At 35.2% G+C, this 19,731-nt stretch overlaps 1 protein-coding gene across 5 annotated transcripts in view; it reads left to right on the forward strand.

Annotated features, from left to right (window-relative positions):
* Nucleotides 1-19,731, forward strand: part of GLIS3 (GLIS family zinc finger 3) — a 151,450-nt gene that overhangs the window by 89,950 nt on the left and 41,769 nt on the right. For all 5 annotated transcript variants that reach the window (XM_077790044.2, XM_085567444.1, XM_031507261.3 and 2 more), the window contains 2 exons: nucleotides 15,452-15,613; nucleotides 17,002-17,112. In XM_077790044.2, the coding sequence (XP_077646170.2) occupies nucleotides 15,452-15,613; nucleotides 17,002-17,112 (273 nt within the window). The remainder of the gene's footprint in view (nucleotides 1-15,451; nucleotides 15,614-17,001; nucleotides 17,113-19,731) is intronic.

A 19,731-nucleotide genomic window follows, 5' to 3' on the forward strand; every position in this document is an offset into this window, starting at 1 on the left:
TTCTGCAAATGGTCAATTTTTCTAGGGGATGCACAAGTTTCCAGTGCAGTGCACCCTCTTTGAGTTATCACCAAGGTCTGAAACTCAATTGATCTTCAAAGATAAACCATTCAAGTTTCAATGCTTTATTTGTATATAAGATAGAAAAGGAATAACAGAATACAGATATCACAGATGTTTTCCACAGTTCTGCTGGTATGACTGGAGACAGGAAGTGCTCAATCCTGCATGATCCATCCTGTGCCTACCCATTCACTTCAGCTTCTTGATTCTTCCAGACCTCTAAAACCATGTCAGTTCTCCCTCACACTTCATTGCCTCCTTCCCACCCACTCTTCTTGTGTGGTTGTTACCTGAAAATAATCAGGCCTCTCTATCTATGGAGTTACTAATTACAAATGCCTATCAGATTTATCAATCCACTTAATACAGTTGTAATATAGATACTGATTTGCTTGCCCTGCCTTTGGACATCTGTCTAGCAAAATGGTAACCTTTTACATAGCGATGTAAACACAAACTTACTTTGAAACAGGAATTCCCAAGAGGTGAAGTGCAATAAAGCTCTTCTACTGTGTTTTAAACTGATTTTCTGGCATACATAAACTTGCACTTTTAGTGTGGCACTTGATTAGGAAATGAGCATAATCCAGGCTCAGAGTTAGTCTTCTCTTTCCATTAGCTAATGTAAGCTTCATCTGCTGTTCATTCTCAATTAGTTCTCATGTGGTGCACATATCAGTATTTTTATCATCTGGCTTGTGTTAATGGTACAAAAAATTAAAATAGAAAATAAGGTTTGTATTGTCAATTAAGAAAAACCAAGCACAATTACTTTGTCTATCAGTGCAATAATAGCTCTGATATCTGTTGTAGCTTCTCTAAAATATCCTTTCATAGTGGGAAAAGATTAATTCAAAGACTATTGAATGCTGTAATAATGCACAGGGGATGAGGTAAATGTTTAGTTGCCCTGGGGAAATGCATATAAAGAATAATGTAATGTCCACCAAAAAGAGGAGAAAAAAAAATCCTTAACTTCACAAGGATAGTTATTTACTGAGTCATTCTTTTATTTTCCTTTGATGAATTTCAAAGCTTTTTTATCCTTGCTCTCAGGAAAATACACAGCTCATCCCCTGTGCATCTGAATTTGCAGGTATTTGGGTTTTTTGTTCTCTTTGGCTGTACTCACAAGCAATAAAAATTAGGCACCGTCACTAAACTGCTATTGTCTAAAATGTCCTCTGGGTGTTCCACAACCAGTTGTGGTGTCAGACATACCACTTAAATGAATAAAGTCTAGTAACTCACAGTTTGAACACTTCACCTGAGAAATGGCATATGTACTTACCCTTAGTAATTATGCCATGTGTACTGAGCTTATTTTTCTTCCTGCCTCTATTTTGTGCATCTCATTCTTCTTGGCCCTGCATGTTTTAGACTGGCTTCTCTCATCTTAACTTTGGATTCATTCCCAAGGTGTTTTGCTTCTGTAAACACATTGAGGCTTCCCTTGAACATTATCTATTTCATGATAGGAACAAAATCATTACATGATATGAACACAAATGTTGCATTTATCAAGGTTTGTGATTATTCCACTGATGCCCTACATTTTTTGCAGAATTCCTATATTCACTCTTTCTTGTCCTTCTTCTCTAACGATCACCTAAGGTTTGTTATAGCTGAAACCTCAGCTTCATGGTGAGAACCACTTCTGTGTTAGATGTGTAAGAGCATATCCCTCAACCTTTTTATTAGCTTATTCCTCAACTTTTCCTGTATCAAATTTTTCATTGTTGAACAGATTTTTTGGCTCACCCATGGGAACTGTTTTGCATTTATCCCTCACCGACCCTTTACCACAGGCCTTTTGTCACAAGGATTTTGTTTGCATAAGGCAGCATTTCAGTTGATGGGACTGAAATCCCCTGTTACATGAGTGACTTAAACAAGTACAGGGATCCACACAGTCTTCTGGTTTTGGAAACATGAATCTTTTTGTACCCTCTGTGTGGCAGAAGAAATAAGGACCCTGTAGTGAGTTAGGAAATACTGGCATTGGCATTTTTTTGAGGCAGAAGCTGTTGGCTGCTGAGCTTTTTTAACAAAACCTATTGTGCCCTAACCACAGTTTTACAAGCAGCGAGTGTATGCCAAGCAGCTCTGCAGAGCACAGCTCAGTTCCAAGCCTTGCCTGGTCATTCAGACTGTGCTCTGTGTACTCAGCCTTGCGCTGAACCCCGAGTCCTGTCCCTGGTAACCAGACACATCTGCTGATTTAGATATAGCCCTGCCTGCTTCCAAGGTCTAACCCAAATATTTGTGCTCCCAGATTCAGCATCACATTGTAACATCAGCCATCAGCCTTAACGCTCTGGGAGCAGTCTGAGTGAGGTGACTGCCATTTGTCCTTCCCAGTGTGATTTCTGCCAACACCAAATGCCTTCTTCTGTCCGCTGTAAGGCATGTCTGCAAGAGGCAGGAGGTTCTGGTGCATGTGAATTGAGTTGCAGGTGATGCAGGATGTACTCAGCTTGTTGGAACCAAGGGATAAGCTTTGCTGGCATTAAATGGAATGTCAGAAAGCTGTAAACCCTAGCCATTACATAAAATTCATGCTGCTTTTTTCTTCTGTTTTTGTTTGTTTGTTTGTTTTGTTTATTTGTTGGTTTTTTTTTTTTTATTGAGAGGGAGGAGGAAGAGGAGAACAGCAGCTTTGTTTTCTTTCCTGCTGTATGTACATATTGGTTCTTTGTAATTGGATAACAAAAGGAGGAAAATAACTTTTTTTTGGGGGGGGCTGTTTTTACTGTCATGGGATCTCAGCAAAATTCTTTCTCAATTTGACAAGACACTAATAGGCAAGAGGATTTGGTATCCTGGAAAGAAGATGGTGCCTATTTCTGCTTATTCCTTTTAACTCCTGTCTTTTACATCAAATTATCTTTCCTTTAATTTTAAATTCAAAGTGTAACATTTAGATTTTAGTAATTGCTTCTGCAAAGAAACAGTAAGCAGCAAGCAACACTTAAACCTTGTCCAACTTTTAGCCTCTTCCATTGGTTTTCTTATTCTTAACTCACATCTGTCAGATTTGCTGGTTATTTAGAAAATTATTTTGCTTATGAAGCCACACCACACTGAAGAATTGCATTGCCAGTACATGAAGTCACCATCTTCTCACAGTCATGGCTTGTTTGCTTCATATCCACATGGCTTTCTGTCTTGCACTTTTAAATCTGGAGAGCTTGCTCACCAGGTGGGTTTCTGTAAGCTCTCCTAGCTCTCTTTTTAATGCATAGGCTTATAAAATGTGTGAGTATTGTCTGAATTGTCATGAATTTTGAGATTTAGTTGCAGATAGTCAAAAGCATATCTTCCACTGAACAAATTCAATGAAGCAAAAAATCTTCTTTCTGCCTTTATTCTTATTACACTTCCCAGCAGGGCAGAAGATTAAAGAATGCATGCTCCAGATTCAAAAAGAATTTCTAATTTATGTTCTTTCTCCATAAAATACATGCCTTAAGCCTTTCTTTAAAGCTTTATTTCTTTCTTTTTTGCCTTTTTTTCTTAACTAATCGAACTAATGGGTCCTAATTGAAAAAAACTTGAGAGTGTTAAGCAGTCAATAATAGAAAACAGTTACTTGGCTGAAAAGTGTATTTTGACTGTTGCTGGAAATTGTTATGTGATTTACTTATGCGGAAAGAAATAAACATCCTTGGCTGTTTCTTATTGTGATGGATTCCCACTGATCAAAATGCAAGCACTTTTGCCTTGCTTTCCACAACCTTTCTTTTCTGTGAGTGGTCTGTGTTTTGCCCTAAAAAGACAGCTGTGTAAGTAGCTCTGCTCAGAGCAGGAGAAAGTGAGGATTTAAACGTTGAATTGTATTATTCATTTCCCCTTTAGCAGGGGACAAAGAGGGAAGAAGAGGTAAGGCCACATTGCTAAACAGCTCAAATACATTTCACTCTATTTTTGGTTGCTTAGTTAAAATTACCTATTACAAATCAGAGTGCAGAGGCAAGTTCTTTATATGATTTTTAGACTAATTCAGCAGAATCCTACTGTTAATGCCCTTAAACGTGCTGCAGAGCAGTTCAGCCAGCAACGTTATGAGTGGAGGCTTTATAATTATCTTGGCTTATGACCTAAGGATTAAGAAACTACTTGTAATTCTACATTCCTTGCATATTCAGAATTCTCACTGACTTCAGTGAAAGTGGGGTATATTTAAGTAATGCAGAATTAGGACCTGGTTATTATGACAGAACTGTTTGAGTATGGGCTGGCAGTAATGCAGCCATGCAAAGGTTGTTTAAGAATTCACCTTTTCCCCATTTAAATTTGCTTAAGTTTCTGCTGAATAGTAGATTTTACAGAGTTTTCTGGTCCAGACTGTTTCAGTAGCCATAGATACTAACCTGGATACTTTTCAGTAAAGTACCAATTAAGCTGATTTAAAAGTAATGGAGTTGTTTTAAAACGTTCTGGAATTCCAAAAATAAACATTAAAATACAAATTTTCTTTAATTTCTAAATATTTGGCTTTGGGGTTTGTGGAGTGGCTTTTAGGTATTACAGAGCATCTTTTGATTAAGTATGCGTCCGAGTGTTCCAGTGAGTGCATTACAATTGTAACTCCAAATTAGCCATTTCAAGTATCAGAAAATATTGAATATTTACTGATCTATATAGTCTTGAATGTAACTTCTGTATGATTTACTTGCATCTAAATAGTTAAAAGTATCACAAAGTAATATACTCATTTGCTTCTTATGTACAATTATTAGGATTAAAATTTCTCATAAATATCAGTGAGATGGCATTATTATGGTAGAGAGTAAGTATTATGAAACAGAGGTAGAAGGAATCAGTATGCATCATGTCTGTTTTCCTTAAGGATAGAAATTTGAAATTATTAGTATAGTTAGAGGATAGTCAAGTAATTCTTGCGTACAAATATACTAGATGACCATAGCTATAAAGATGCACATGTTATATTTTAAGGGAAGAAAAACTTCTAAAAAGCAGTACAAGAAATAAAATTTTGAAATAATACCTATACAGTTTTGGTCACCATGGCACATTTGTTATAAATCATAATTACTGGCAGAGGTTCTGCCAGAGTGTAATATAAACAGTCCTTTCCCCATTATGAACGGAGTGGACCATGAATACACCCTGCATTGAATAGTTTGAATTTATTAATTCCATAGGAAACATTCTAGAAGCACTGTCTGGTTGATGGAAAATAGTCAAATAAATTTTGATATATGAAATTTGTAAAAAATTCTGTCCCCTGATGAGGTTGTTGTTGTGCAATGGAAAATATCAGACTTTTTGGTCCTTGAAATCAAACAGCGTATTTCCTGTGTATCCTTATGAAAGAGCATACTTTGAGAAAGGTACTTCTCAAACCATTACATACTGGCACAGTTTAATCCTGTTATTTTCACAGCAAAGTATTCTACTTACATGTGTAAAAATTTTGTTTATGTTGGAGGTTACATATGATTGACCCAATTTGGCAGATGAAAATAGTGCAGCATGTATATAATATTGTAGTAAAATTAAGATAATTGCATTTTTAGTATACTTTTTGGTGCATTTTTTGAGTGAATCTTGAATTTCTAAATTCAAGTCCAGGTTTGGTCAAGCAAGTTTCCTTCTACTAATGATGCCTTTTCCTGTATACATTGTGCTTTTTGTCTCAGGCACTTCAAACTGAACACTGCTCAGTGTAAGCAAGTAACACATTAAATTATGCATTATGCTTTTGCTTCAATAAAACCACTTTAACCAGGCCCTTTAGGTTATATCAGTGTCAGTTTGTCAAAAGTGGAGCCAGTCAAGATGTTTTTTTTTCCTGGGATAACAAAGTACATCATTTCTTTGGACATGAAGTTAGCATTTGTAAAGAGGTTCCAAAGTATCCTGGCGTATTTTCTACTATATCTTTGCCATGTTTGCATTCGAGTGCAAATGCTGCACTGGGAAGCTTCTAAATGGATCTCTCACTGCACATTTTGCTTTTGGCAGTTATCTAATGGCTTTTTTTATTAAAAAAAAAAAAAATAAAAACCAACCCAAACTAAGAAAGTTAAGGCTTGACTATTTAAATAATAAGTAGAGTTTACCAAGAGACCCTGTGCCAGATAGCAGCTGGCCTTATGTACATTTGCTGGGAATAAAAAAAAACTCATACCCAGATTTGTAGAACACCATGCTGAAAGTTTTACAGTATCAGCTGTGAGCTATGCACCATAAGTGAGAGTTTACTGAGAACTGTCTTAATGCTTTTCTGTCTATAATATCCTTGTATCTGTGAAAAGTGGCAGTTGAATATTTGTCTGTAGAACAGAATGCGTGTTTGTTTCAGTTTTTCAGTTCCAATATGCATGTTTATAAATTAGATACGATAGGACAGGATGGAATGGAATACTCTTATTTCTATGATAGAAATAGATATTTGTATTATGTTATTATTTATAGAAACAAAATGAATCATGAATGATAATCTTGACATGGAGTATGGTGAGGAAGAATCCTTAAACCAGTTTCTTTCCCATTTCAACTTCCTGGTTTCAGGGCATTCCTGGTTATTTATTCATTTTTTCCCTAATGTAATAGAGATCACATTTTAATCCTTTGTGAAATTCACAAAGAGTAAATTCTAAACCAACAGAATCTTCTCAGTGAGAATATGATTTACACTACCTCATCTCCATATCTGAAAGCCTATGATCTGAATTATAGTGTATCTCTGGCATGAAATCCTGAAGGGAACAGAACTACAGAAGTGAGAGGTAGCTACATGTTTGCTTTTTTTTTTTTTTTTTGGAAGATGATATTTCCGCATATATTTTTTTTAAATACCTGAAAGGACATACCTGGTTTTTTACTTGACAAAAGGTTGTGTAGTTCTTGCGTGTCTACAAGAAGCAAAAATTATTCAAATGCATAGGACTTCTGTGGGGCTTAATGATAATAGTAGCTGCCTTAGTAGTGAACAACTTCTAGTAGAGAAAGCTTCATGATTACAGGTGATATCTTCAGTTACTTGAGACTCAAAGACACCTCTTAGAAAAGCCAAAGAGGAAGAGAAAGAAAGAAGTAAAACAAAAAAACAAACAAAACAAAACAAAAACAAAACAAAACAAAAAAAAAAGCAAGCACACTCTTCTAAAAGGAAGTAAAGAGTTTTCAAAATGTTCATTATTCTTTTAATAGTTTCCATACCATATGGTTTTTGAATCAGTAGCAGCTGATGTATTCAGTAGTAGTTCCTTTTGTAGAGACTTGTCATAATATTTACCTTCTCTACAGCAACAGAAATAGCTTCTAAGGCTGAAATGCCCATGCTTACTAAGACTGATGAAAACAAGAGACATTACCATGGTGAATGAATCTCTTGACACCATTATTTCAGGGATAAATAGCATTGCTTAACTGTGCTTAATTTCAACTGAGATATTTGTGTCCTTATGTGTTACCTAGAAAATAAGGTTACATTGTGCCACAGATCTTTAGCACATGAAAAATATGAAGGCCTCTGGAGATCTGATATGAAAAGGAAAAAAAGATCGTGCTATATTTATCAAAAATACAAGAATAAAAAAAGCCATCTGCAAAGAAAGTTTTCACAATGAAATAGTGTGGTAGGCAGGGGCAGTTACTTACTCACATACCTCCTCTTCTTGCACTGCTGTTTGATGCCATCCTTTGTCCACAGTCCTAACAGAACTGACATCAGAATACCGATCTCCCTGGAAAGGAGATTAAATGTAAATAGTATTGAGACACTGAAGTAATCTGTCTATATACAAAAATAGTCAAGTGTGTGCAGTATGACCAAAAAAGTGAGAATTGTTCAAAGGGAATCAAGAAACCAGCCTCTCATCTGTCTGAAAAAGTAGCATGATTCATTTTCCCATGTGAACCAATGTGTAGATTTTTGATTTGTACTGATATATCCTCTTTTCCATTGATTTCATTGCCTGTATAGCAGCATGTATCTCTTCTTAAAAATACCTAAAGAGATGGATGCCTTGGAAAACTGAAGTCAGATTAGGATATAGTCTATTAATCTTGTTCAATCCCTATACACACAAAAGAAGCATTATGTGCTGCTTAGTCAGAAGCTCTTAAAATATGAGCCTTATAGCTGTATGCACTCACTAGTCACGTAAGTCTTACATCTGACTAATCATATGAACTTTATTCTATATCTATTGAGTATAATAAACCTTTTAACTTAAGGTTGGAAGCACAATTAAGTGAAATAACAAATTATTTTAGTTTTTTCATGGTCTGTAATTAACTTTTGTTCACATTTATATTTATGCATGCTGGATCGTAAAATCTTAAGGAATCTACCAGAAAAACATGAAACGAGGGTATTGCAGGTGAAAGGAACCTTGGGTTTTTTTTGTAAGAGGAACAAAAAAGAGACTAATTACCTATAGACCACATTGTCATTGAACGACTGGGCAAAGAAATATCTACTATAATCAGTGTAACATATATAAACATAACCTTTCATTATTTACTGGAACAATAAATTCCAAGACATTGTATAATTTCATAAGCCTAACTATAAAAGCCAAAAAAAAAAAAATACCAGCCTTTGCATGGTTTTGAGGAAAATATATGACCTTATATAAGCTAGTGCATTCATCAAAGCATTCAGATACCGCATTGATAATGTGTTCTGTTCAGATAGGCACTAAGGTGAAGCGCTGCTCTGAATGCTACATTTTCCCCCATTTAAACACTTCAAAGGTTAAAAGCACAACACTCACTTTACTTTAGATGAACCTGGGCCTTTGAATCTCAGCTGTGTCTGCAGCCTCCTCGTCAGTGAGCACCTGATGTCAGCAGTTTGAAGGATGTCTGACACTAATTATGTGCCATTCACAAGATTGCCAGGCTGGAGAGTCTAGAGGTATAAAAAGCTGTTTAAAAGGTTTTCATGTGAAGTCTTACTCTCATTTTTTTGGAAAAACTTCTTTTGCAGGGGAGTACCCTGCTAATATCATTAGGGAAGGAAAATGGTTAAAAGACTATTAATTAATGTTTGAAATGCATTGGGCTTTTTTTGAAAGCCATATAAGGAACAGCTTTTACATCTGTTTTCATGATAAATGCAAAGATGTGGAGAGATACCTTGTCCTTGCCATACCACCTGCCTTGGTGCTGGCGCAGAAGAACTTACATGGTCAGCATTTCAAAGCATTCAAAATTAATTGACAGATGGACATTGTTAAATAATTAATGTACCTTTTAGCTGCTAATGAGACTTAGAAAATGCTGCATGGCAATTGAATAATTCAATTTTTTTTTTTTTTTTTTGGGATCTTATGTATATGCGACTATTTTTTCCTAGTTAGTTTTTAAGAATAATATCATTCCTTCCATTTGCACATATGCATTCATGTATGACAGCATTTCCTAAAATCTAGGAAAGGCTTATATTTTTACTAAGGTATCTTCCTTCAAAGTTTAAGATTTAAAACTTTTGCTTTTCATGCTTATGGTCAGTTTATGAATATTACAAAAGTGAGCAAGTTAAGGAAGTTGTCAAGCCAATCTCAGACAGTAGTTTGCTGTTGTAAACTGGGTATGGATCAATATATTACATGAGTCAGTACAGTGTTCTGGGGTGGGTGTCCCTCTCTTCTTCCAAGTAACAAGTGTTAAGATGAAAGAAAATAAATTCCAAACTGTGCCAGGGAAGGATTAAATTGGATATTAGCAAAAAATTCTTCACTGAAAAATTTGTCAAGTATTGGAAGACACTGCTTATCTCAGTGGCATAGTCACCATCCCTAGAGATAATAAGACTTGTAGATGTGGTCTTTGGTGACATGGTTAAACAAAGTTTGTACTTTTAACAAAGACTAGCAGAGCTACAGATACTGAGAATCCCATTGACAGAGATGATCTCATTGATTTTGCTGGATTATTGATTTTAAAAGGCACATAGTAAGTCAGCCAAATGCAAAGAAATGTAAGCAGAAATGAAGACATATAGCTTATTATTACAATATGAGAAATTATGCCTAGAAAAATGATTGATTTGAAATTTAATCTGACCAGCTGTAACCAAAACCCTCTGTAAAATGCTGTGGCTTAAAAGAAGGCTAGGGTGATCCTGGAATAAGTGAAAAAGGGAGTTTGATTCATGTTACCTGAATACCTAACACTGGTAAGTCTACCACTGAAATATTGATCATGTATTTTGTATCCCAAGTGAATGCAGAAGTAGTCAGAGGGTGAAAAAATCATACTGTGTGAGAAATTTTTGGAGCATGTGTCTATGTGGTCATGTGCAGTCATAGATTAATGTGCATTTGTCATGCACTGACTGGCAAAAAAAAAAGAGCTAGGCCTGATTTGAACTGCATATCTGTGGAACTGCTGGTTTTCTTACCTGTGTGAATGCAATGGGGAAAGCCCAGTCCCACAGTTATGATGCCATGTATCCTTGGACCACTCTGGCCTCCGTTGTGCTTAATGAAGAAGAGGTATGGAAGGTAGGGATGTAGATTATTTTTTCTTTTGGATTTTCATGGGAAGTATTTTTTGCTAAGGTAAAGCTTCTTACCTTGTTGGCCTTTTAAAACCTTTTAAAATTCTCCCCTCTGATATGTATCTTAGTTTCTGGGTGCATGTTTTTCTTCTCATTTTGCATCATGAAAGGTTCCCCATGACTGAATGGCTTATTAAGCCAAATGAGCTGGTATTTTGCAGCTCTGGGCATGCATTTGAACCACTTGGTTAATATATCCTCTGAGTGTACTTAGGGTTGTGTTGATTTCCCCCAAGTCATACCAGCAGAGATTTTAAGAGTTCTTCACCTTTCCATCAAGCTCATGCAATATCTAACTTTCTGAGGTAATTTGAATGTAGCTCATGTGTTTCCCTATACCAGAGCCTTTTGAGGGGTTCTCACTCTCTTTTACTTCTTGCCTGAGACCTGTATTCACTTTTTATTTAAGAAATAATAAATTCTGTCCATAAAGTATCTAGGTTTTTTACTGAGATCCTGTGTGTACAATAGCTAGCTGTTGTACACAGAAAGCCAGCTGCTGCAATTTAATTGTTATAGGCAGACTAAGTTTTGCAAAGTCAAATTTAAAAAGGAAAATCACCCCTCTCCCAGTAAGCTTAGAGACAGATCAGATGAGGAACATGTAATTAAATTTATTCATTATAATATTCCATAAATATTTTCTCACACATGACAATGGAGAAGGGAAATGCTTATTCTTCATACCTCAAAAAAGAAAATATGATCCTTTGCCAAAACCAGTTATACTTAGAAATATTTGCAGATTACTGTACAACTGGTTCAGATGAAAAAAAGATAAAAGCCCAAACTTGAAGACAGTAACACTGTGTTGTATACTGGATTGAACATTTCTGTAAAATCAAATACTGTTCAGGTGTCAGTATTTCTAAAAATAATTAATTTAATTTCATTTTTTGGAGGTTTGGAATCAATTTTGAAGGCGATCTGAGAAAGCACTGTGTATAGTGAGAAAGCAAATATTTTTGATATGTATAAATTGTTTAAGAGTAGGTTAAATACCTGGATAACAGAAAATACCTAGAATAAAAAAGTTACTTTTTACATTGCTTATAATGTTAATACAGCAGAAAAATGACAAAAGAAAATACCCTGCCTGGCTGCTGAAGCAAAACCTATTCAGACAGGAAAATGTGAATATATTTAATACTGGATAATATTAGATACTGGATTAAGAAGAAGCTAGGCTGGCTGTGTTTCATTTTTATATGAAGGCTACATATTTTTCAGTGAATGGATCAGAGCTCATACAGACATCTGCCAGAACAAGTTCTTCAATCCTTGCTATACTAGTGATTAACTGAGATAATCAAAACAGTTCCTTTTGCAGAGAAAACTGGCGAATTTCTTAGTCACTTGGCCACTGACTATCTGCTACTGATACTGAAGTATTCACACAGGTATTACCATGCTGTTCTATAGTTCAAGAGTCTAAATATATTACACATTGAATTCCAGTAAGGGCTCAGAAATGCATAGTGCATCCAGCAGGGTTTTTCATGTTGCACAGATTATTTTATATAACCTAGGAAATTATATTGTCATCTTACAGGAGGGTTGCCTGGTATACTGAACATCATCTCTGTGTAAACAAGGATGAACAGTGCACTCATGAGAAAACAAATGTTTTAAAGTCATAAAACTGTGCTTTCTTTCTGCTGATATGCTTTACCTTTCCCTGTAAACACATGGTTTCTTGCTTTTCATAATCATCCTTATAAAAGGAGAAAGTAAACATGAATGTATTTTAAAAAGGACTTTAGGAAGTACATAGAGGAAATTTTCTGTATGAATTACTTAATGGTTTTAATTTGCATGCAGCAGTAAAAATAGAAGCTCAGTAACTGATTTCTGTACTGCAGTTTAGGAAAACATTGCACAATTAATTTCACATAAGACTTGCAAAAAATCTGGTTTAATCAGGATATATTTAGGACTTAATCTATTAAAAAGATTCAGAATGCTAAAGGTATGTCATATACTTAATTGACTACAGCAGTTAAAACCTTAGAAAACTATTAGTTCCATTTCAAAATATATATCAACTACCTGACTTTTTTCCCCCTGTATGTGATCCTGTCTTGTCTGTGATACTTCCACTGCAATCTTTTTATCAAGATAGAAAGTGTTTTCTGTGTTGTTGAAAAGAGTATATTTTCATTCCTTTTATCTTAAGTATGAGAGATATCCAAGGTTTAAGAAATTTGATTTATAGAAGAAACATTCAATAACTATTGAGTAAAGAAGGTTTTCTTAGTAATACAGGCTTGTAGACTGTTTTGCTAGAATGACCTTTCCAGCAACACAGAACTATATATTGCCTTGGGAATATGCCAGACAGTAATTTATGGCTGTGGAGAGAAGAGAGAACTATCTTTTCTTCCAATTTATACTCAGCAATGCAGAAGTCTTCAGAAATAATAATTATTAAATTTGTATGTTAAGGTTCCCCAGTCCTGCTTACTTAAACATTTTTGCCTATTTAAAATTAATGGTACTTTTACAGCCATATAAACAATAACTTAAGTTCATTTGTATACTTGAAAACTCAAAGTTTAACAACCTGCGAAATAAACAAAACAAAGTCATGCTTCTACAACTTGTCCATTGGTCTGAGTTTCACCCTAAAAAATTAATGGCTTTTTGAGATACTAAAATTATTCTTACGTACATCGCAGTTACAGTCATTAGAATGTATGGTTGTTCTTTCATGATATTATTAGAAAATAATAACTTGCCTGTATAAGATAGGGTAATCAGTAGATTTATTTCTCATTTTAACAGAGGTGCTCTTGAATTATTTTACTTTTTGAAGGTCATGTTTTGAAGGCTCAAACTGAAAGAGTACAGTTTTATTAGATGTCAGGAAGAGATTTATTATTGTGAGTACGGTGAGACTGGCACAGGTTGCCCAGAAAAGTTGTCTCATCCCTGGAAGTGTTCAAGCCAAGGCTGGATGGAGCATTGTGCAACCTGTTCTAACAGGTCTACCTACTCATGGCAGAGTTTGGAACTAAATGATCTTTAAGATCCCTTCAAAGTTTTTTAGCTCCCATGTTTTTATGATGTCTCTACTCTTTACATTTTTCTAGCAAAAAAAAGTGATATTTTTATCAAGGCAATTTTAAGATATCTTGGTGTATTTTATTTTTTTTATTTATCCTGTAATATTTTATGAAAGAGTAAAACTCTTAAGAGTAAAAATATTTTTACACTTGCAACAATATTTTATATGCATGCTAAAGCTCCATAACATAAATGTAACACTAATTTATAAGCATAAATTAATGTTCAGTGATCAAAACTGGATAATCTGAAAAGCACTGGTTTGTTTTGGATAAAGGAATAGAACATATATAAAAGGTTTCATGGGTGGAGACATTTTCTGAAGTGCATGTGTAGGAAAGATATATTGCAATTATGGTATAGCAGGAGTGGGTCATCCTCTGTATCAAGCTTTAATTTCTTAAGCTTAATTTTAATACTGCTGGTTTATAGGTAATGTTTTACACTTTAGTCTTTGAACATGTAATGTTTTTTAGCAGTAATCCAAAAGATGTGCTTAAAATTAAGTGATACAAATTTTATATTTAATTTTTATCTTTTTTTTAATCTTTTTTTTTTGAGGATGTTAGAGACCTGTAAGAAAGGCATACTAATTATGACTAGAATTATGTCAGTTCTCCTACTTGTGCTTTTGTAAACATATATGCACTGCATAATATATTATAAAATTTAGTTTTGTCATTCTGACACCAGTAAAAAATGGCCTGTTTATCTTTAAGTGAATAAAATTAATAGGTAGTGAAATGATGGAAATTTTTGTGTTAGCTTTGGAAACATCTCTACTACACAATTGTTATTTTTGCAAGCATGCAAGAACTGCAAACTAGCAGATTCTTATGCATCAGAAGTTTTAGATGTTGCATAATGGGATATGCAGCAACAGAAACTAATGAGATTAATTGATTCTGACTGACAGAATTTTAGTAACCTATACTTCTGATACTCATAAATATTTAGGACTAATTGAAATCAAGCGTATATAAAAATGCTGGGGTCAAATACAATGGATCTTTTAGTTTCCCTTAGGTTACAGTATACTATGAGAACATGATAGATTAAACACTTGTTTTCTGTTCATATAAAGATAGGTTTCTCCACAGATGAAGTACTTGATTAGGTATAGAAGTACTATGCCACATGGCTATTGTTTTCCCACAGGAATTACATCTTATTTTGACAGATTCACAGTATTTTTAGTATGTCAAACATTTACTCATGGCAGAAAGGTAAAAGTATATTTCAGAAATAATTTCACTTTTTACATCACCATGAGCCAGTCAGAGCAGATTGGAATTTTCCTGCATGTCTTTGCTGCTGCTCTGTAGGTTGGGTTGGTACTGAGAGATGCCCCTGTATGCTCAGTTGCTAATGTCTGAAGAAGCCTGGAGCTGAGGCAGGGATAGCTAGCAGAACTCTTGGGAACCTCACAGTGACCATTTTGCTATCTGTATGCCACAGGGAGGAGATTCAGCTGGTGCTGTGTTTCCCAGGCAGGTGCTTCACTCTCAGCTGGCTGGTCCCTTTGGGTCTCAGTGTGCCATCTGTAAAATGTAGGACATGCTCTCCTAATTCAGCCATGTGCAGGGAGGATAGGATTTTTACTGTCTAAATGGTTTGAGCCCTGCAGCAGCACCCAGGGTGAGAAGCCAGACCTTGCAGAGCTACCCAGCCGTAGCAGGCTGGAGGTCCCTGCATGCCCTTTTACCCTTCTGTTTGGTGTTTGCTGTTGCAGTTTACTGTGTGCGCTTGCCTTTCAAATAATTCCTTCCTCTTTTCTAGTTTGAGGGTTGCAAGAAAGCCTTTTCCAGACTAGAAAATCTCAAGATTCACCTAAGGAGCCATACGGGTGAGAAGCCGTACCTCTGCCAGCACCCTGGCTGCCAGAAAGCTTTCAGCAACTCCAGCGACCGCGCCAAGCACCAGAGGACACACTTGGACACTGTAAGGACACAGAAGCCCCACTGCAGCCCCCTGAGCATTAGACCATCTTCTCCTTCCCTCCAGCTTGGTGACAGCAGGTAGTCCATAACCTTAGAGACAGGAGGGTGGATGGTCTGATGAGGCTGTTGAAGCTGCCTCAAAAGTGACCCAGTCATCTGAGCATGGACCCAGGCTGGTTGATGAAGTGACCACAGGTTCCATGGTCTTTGCTGCAGGTAGAAGCTGTCGCTTTCTCCCACTTAGTTGATCTTTAGGGAAACTGAAGCCATCTGCAATATAAAGTGCTTTTCTGTGATGAAAAGTTAAGGGCGGGGCATGTACCAGAAAGTCAAGAGAGACAGAATAATTTTGCAAATCTAAAAATTTTTGTGCCAACAGATTGTCCCTTGTAAATCTGAGTGATCGCTGAAATTTATTTAAAAACCTCTGTCTCAGAAAAATATTTTGTTTTTTCAGAGACAGTTTCCAAAGGTCAGAAGTCCAGAAATATGATTAAAAGAGTGCAATTTGAATAGAGTAGCTCTTTAAAAAAGTATATTATCCATTTTGAATAATCAAAAGTATGACTGGCAAGTTAATAATCTGTACAAGGTGTTTTCAGAAATTCTTTGGGGAACATAAGTGAATAAATTGCTGAATAGCTACTTCCAGGAAACAGTTGGACCTAATGTTAATTTAATACTTAGTATTGTGAACCTACAAGTCTTCAGGCAAGACAGGCAGCTTAGAACAGGCAAGATGAGATATGAGTTAGATTTATTGGGAATTCTTTCAAGAAAATGATAAAGATATTACAGGATATTTTACAGGTATTTTTCTAAAATGAAGTATTATTAGAAAATGTGGGCTGAAGGAGTTGGTCAGTATTTCACATTAAAATGTGTTTTTTTATGTAATACTTTTAAAACTTCAGTATTCAATGCTTGGTTGGGGTTTTGCTTGCCTTCTTTGTAATATAATAAACTAACACTTTTTCTTGTTCTCTTTTTCTGAAGCAGATCCTTCTATAATCCTAAACAGTCTTTCCGGGCCTTTACTACAGTTTCTTTACCTGATTCACTAAAGACTGTAATTTCTGACTAAGTCAAAGATTGCTCTGAGGGTGGAAGAATTGTAAGTATATCTAGCAATATTCATTGGACTACTAAGAAAAAAAAGGTAATCATGAAAGGTAGTAATGAAAACTTTCCTTTTGTTTGTCTTCCTTTAAAGCTTTACTCCATCCTTTTCTCTTCTAACAAATTGTGAAGCTTTCTGCATGTAATAATATACAATATCATTGTTCTGTAGCAATGTGGTTTGTAGCATCCCAAGGCTCAAGAAATATTCTCTTGAGTTAAAATAATCTGTGACACAACACTTACTTTATCCTTTTTTTTTTTATTTAGAAACCTTATGCATGTGAGATTCCAGGATGTTCTAAGCGATACACAGATCCAAGTTCCCTGAGAAAACATGTGAAAGCCCATTCTTCCAAAGATCAACAAGTCAGGAAAAAGGTGATTTTTATGCTGTCTTGACTAGTGTAAAATGTATGTAAAGAAATCAGCGTTATAATATTAGATGTTTCAATGCGTCTTCAAGTACTTGGGTTGATTTCAGACTTCAAATTAGAAAAAAGAGCAAATAGATTGGTGTGGTTTGCATAAAGATAATTCCATCTCTGACTTAATGGTTTAATGCTTTCTGTTTTCTGCTGGTTAATCACTGAATGAACATAACAACTCAAGTAAAAATAATTTTTGCAAACATAAATTCTTAGTTTCAAATTCTGCTACTTGGTAAATACACAGTATTACAAAATACTGGCCAGTCTCAGATAGGAGGATGGATTTTGAGGGCAGTATGCTGGACTAAGCTCCAAATTGTATTTCTATATCCCAGATAGTTCCAATAATACCAAGATATTTCACAATGCTGATTCCCTGTGGATGTCAAATCCATGAGTCATCAAATGCTTATATGTATAAGTCTCTTTCTAAAGAGCTGAGTTGCTACCTAAGGATTTTTTTTTTTTTTTGAGCATTTTTCATCATAGCTCCTATTAATCACTAGTATAATGTTTACAAGGTACAACATAGGTAGTTACTGGAGCTTTGTGAAGTTATAATTACTAACTAACATTATGCTTTGGTATTTGAAATATTTCCTGGCAGGAATAATAATGAAAAATAAGAAAAACAAACCTTTTAAAGAAGAATTAAGTTTATTTATGGATTTAATTAAAAGTTAAAATTGGCTTAATGCCAAAAAGGTAATTATGAAAATGTGAATGCATCAAAAATAACCCTAAAAATTCCAAGGTGATAAAGGCATAGTGGAATAATACTTCAAGCCCTAGGGATCTTTTCTGTTGAAAAGAATGAAACCCTTTGCTGTCACACCCCGTTAGTCATGGATTCCTTTAATAAATCGTGCCTGACTGGTTTTAATCCTCTCTTTAACCTCCCCCTGCATACCAAGTGACATTATTGTGTCATCTTAACTTGCTACTCTCCAAGACTGTACCTGTAAATGTATCTTTGATGTTGCATAGACTTAAATAGCAGGAATTATATTTGAAAGAGTGGAATCTTACATGCTGTGCTGATGTTTACATTGAGTCTTCACCCAGGATTCTGTAGATGCTTCTTCAAAGGTCTGGGTCTTTCCTTGGCTCTCTAAGATGGGATAATGCAATGGGATATAGGTAAAGTTCCATCTCTCAGTTATTTTAAACAACTTCTGTTGATGTGTGTCTATGACTTATCATATAAGGCAAATTCTTTTCTAGAAATCTGTAATGTAGCCAATGTTCCCCTTCACTTCCCAACCCTTAGTTATCCACTGAATACATTTAACTGGGAATCTTACCAGGTAATGGCATGAAATCCTATATACCAAGAGGATCCCAGCAAAATGCATTTAATAAAAGTAATTTAAAGGATATTACAATAAAATTTTATTTACTCTTCAAAGGAAAGCAGAGCCATGAGAGAATAAAGATAGTCATGCCTGCTTTAATCACCTTTGTATATTTTGAAAAATTGTTCATAAAAATGAGGGCAAACATGCACAAATACCATGCAAATATCTGGGAACAGGTGCTGAAAATGTTTAGTAAAACATTTTTAGTATATTCTCTATGCATCATAATATTCAGTCTGTCATTTTAAAATATTTTGGTGGGGTAAAAAGCAGTGTTTACTGCTTTTAAAAGGAAAAACTGCTGACTCTGTCAGGATTTAATCTTTTCATTGGGAAGATAGATGAGATTTCATCTAAGTCAGGAAGTCAATGAAAGAAAGCTAGACAGACAAATGAGAGATTAAAGTGATGTTGAGGGGAATGTTAATGTACAACATGCCCCTCAACTACAATTATTTTTGAAATGTGTTTTCTTTTTAAGCTTTTTCTCATTTCAGCTTTGAAAGGACAACAATTTACAAGATTTTTTTGTAAACTGGCTAGACAAGTAAGCCTATTTTCAGTGGCTACACTTTTTTTATTTCAGTAAAACACAAATGTCTTTCATCTGTGAACTGATGATACTCTATTGAAAGTCAAGAATCCATAGCTCTTTTAGTTTGTAAGTTTTTATTGAAGATAATGAAAATTAAATTATTGAACATTGTGATACCACAGTCAGGTGCATAGAAACTTTCTAACATGGTTTTGAGTATTAGAGAGCAGGCATTCTTTGCTGCAATTGCTGGGCAGTTGGAGGATCCTGTCTCTAATCAAATGTCTGAGTGCCGGGTAAACAAGGTGTTTATCATACAAGAATGATCACATATTCATTAGCTATCCCCCCATACTGGATGTATACGTTTTACTTTATTTTACATAGTCTCATCCCTTATCAAAAGTCCTCACAGGTTCTTTGGGGCCTGTCTTCAATGTCCCGTATCCTTTTTAGGTGCCTGTTCCTCAATCCCTGCTTTTGAGTAAGTGCAATATAATTTTTTTGCATAACTTCACCTTTGTCAGCCTGACAGAGCTGAGCTGGCATCCTGCTTGTGATTTGCATGGGTTCTATTTGCTGAAGTTTCATCCTTTATCTATTTCTCCAAGGCTGTACTGTTCTATTCTTCTGTCCTTCATAAGAGTAAAATATTGTTCTGTTCTACTCATATAAT

The sequence above is a fragment of the Lonchura striata genome, chromosome Z (genome assembly GCF_050655825.1).
Source record: "Lonchura striata isolate lonStrDom1 chromosome Z, ASM5065582v1, whole genome shotgun sequence".
Lineage (NCBI taxonomy): Eukaryota > Metazoa > Chordata > Aves > Passeriformes > Estrildidae > Lonchura > Lonchura striata.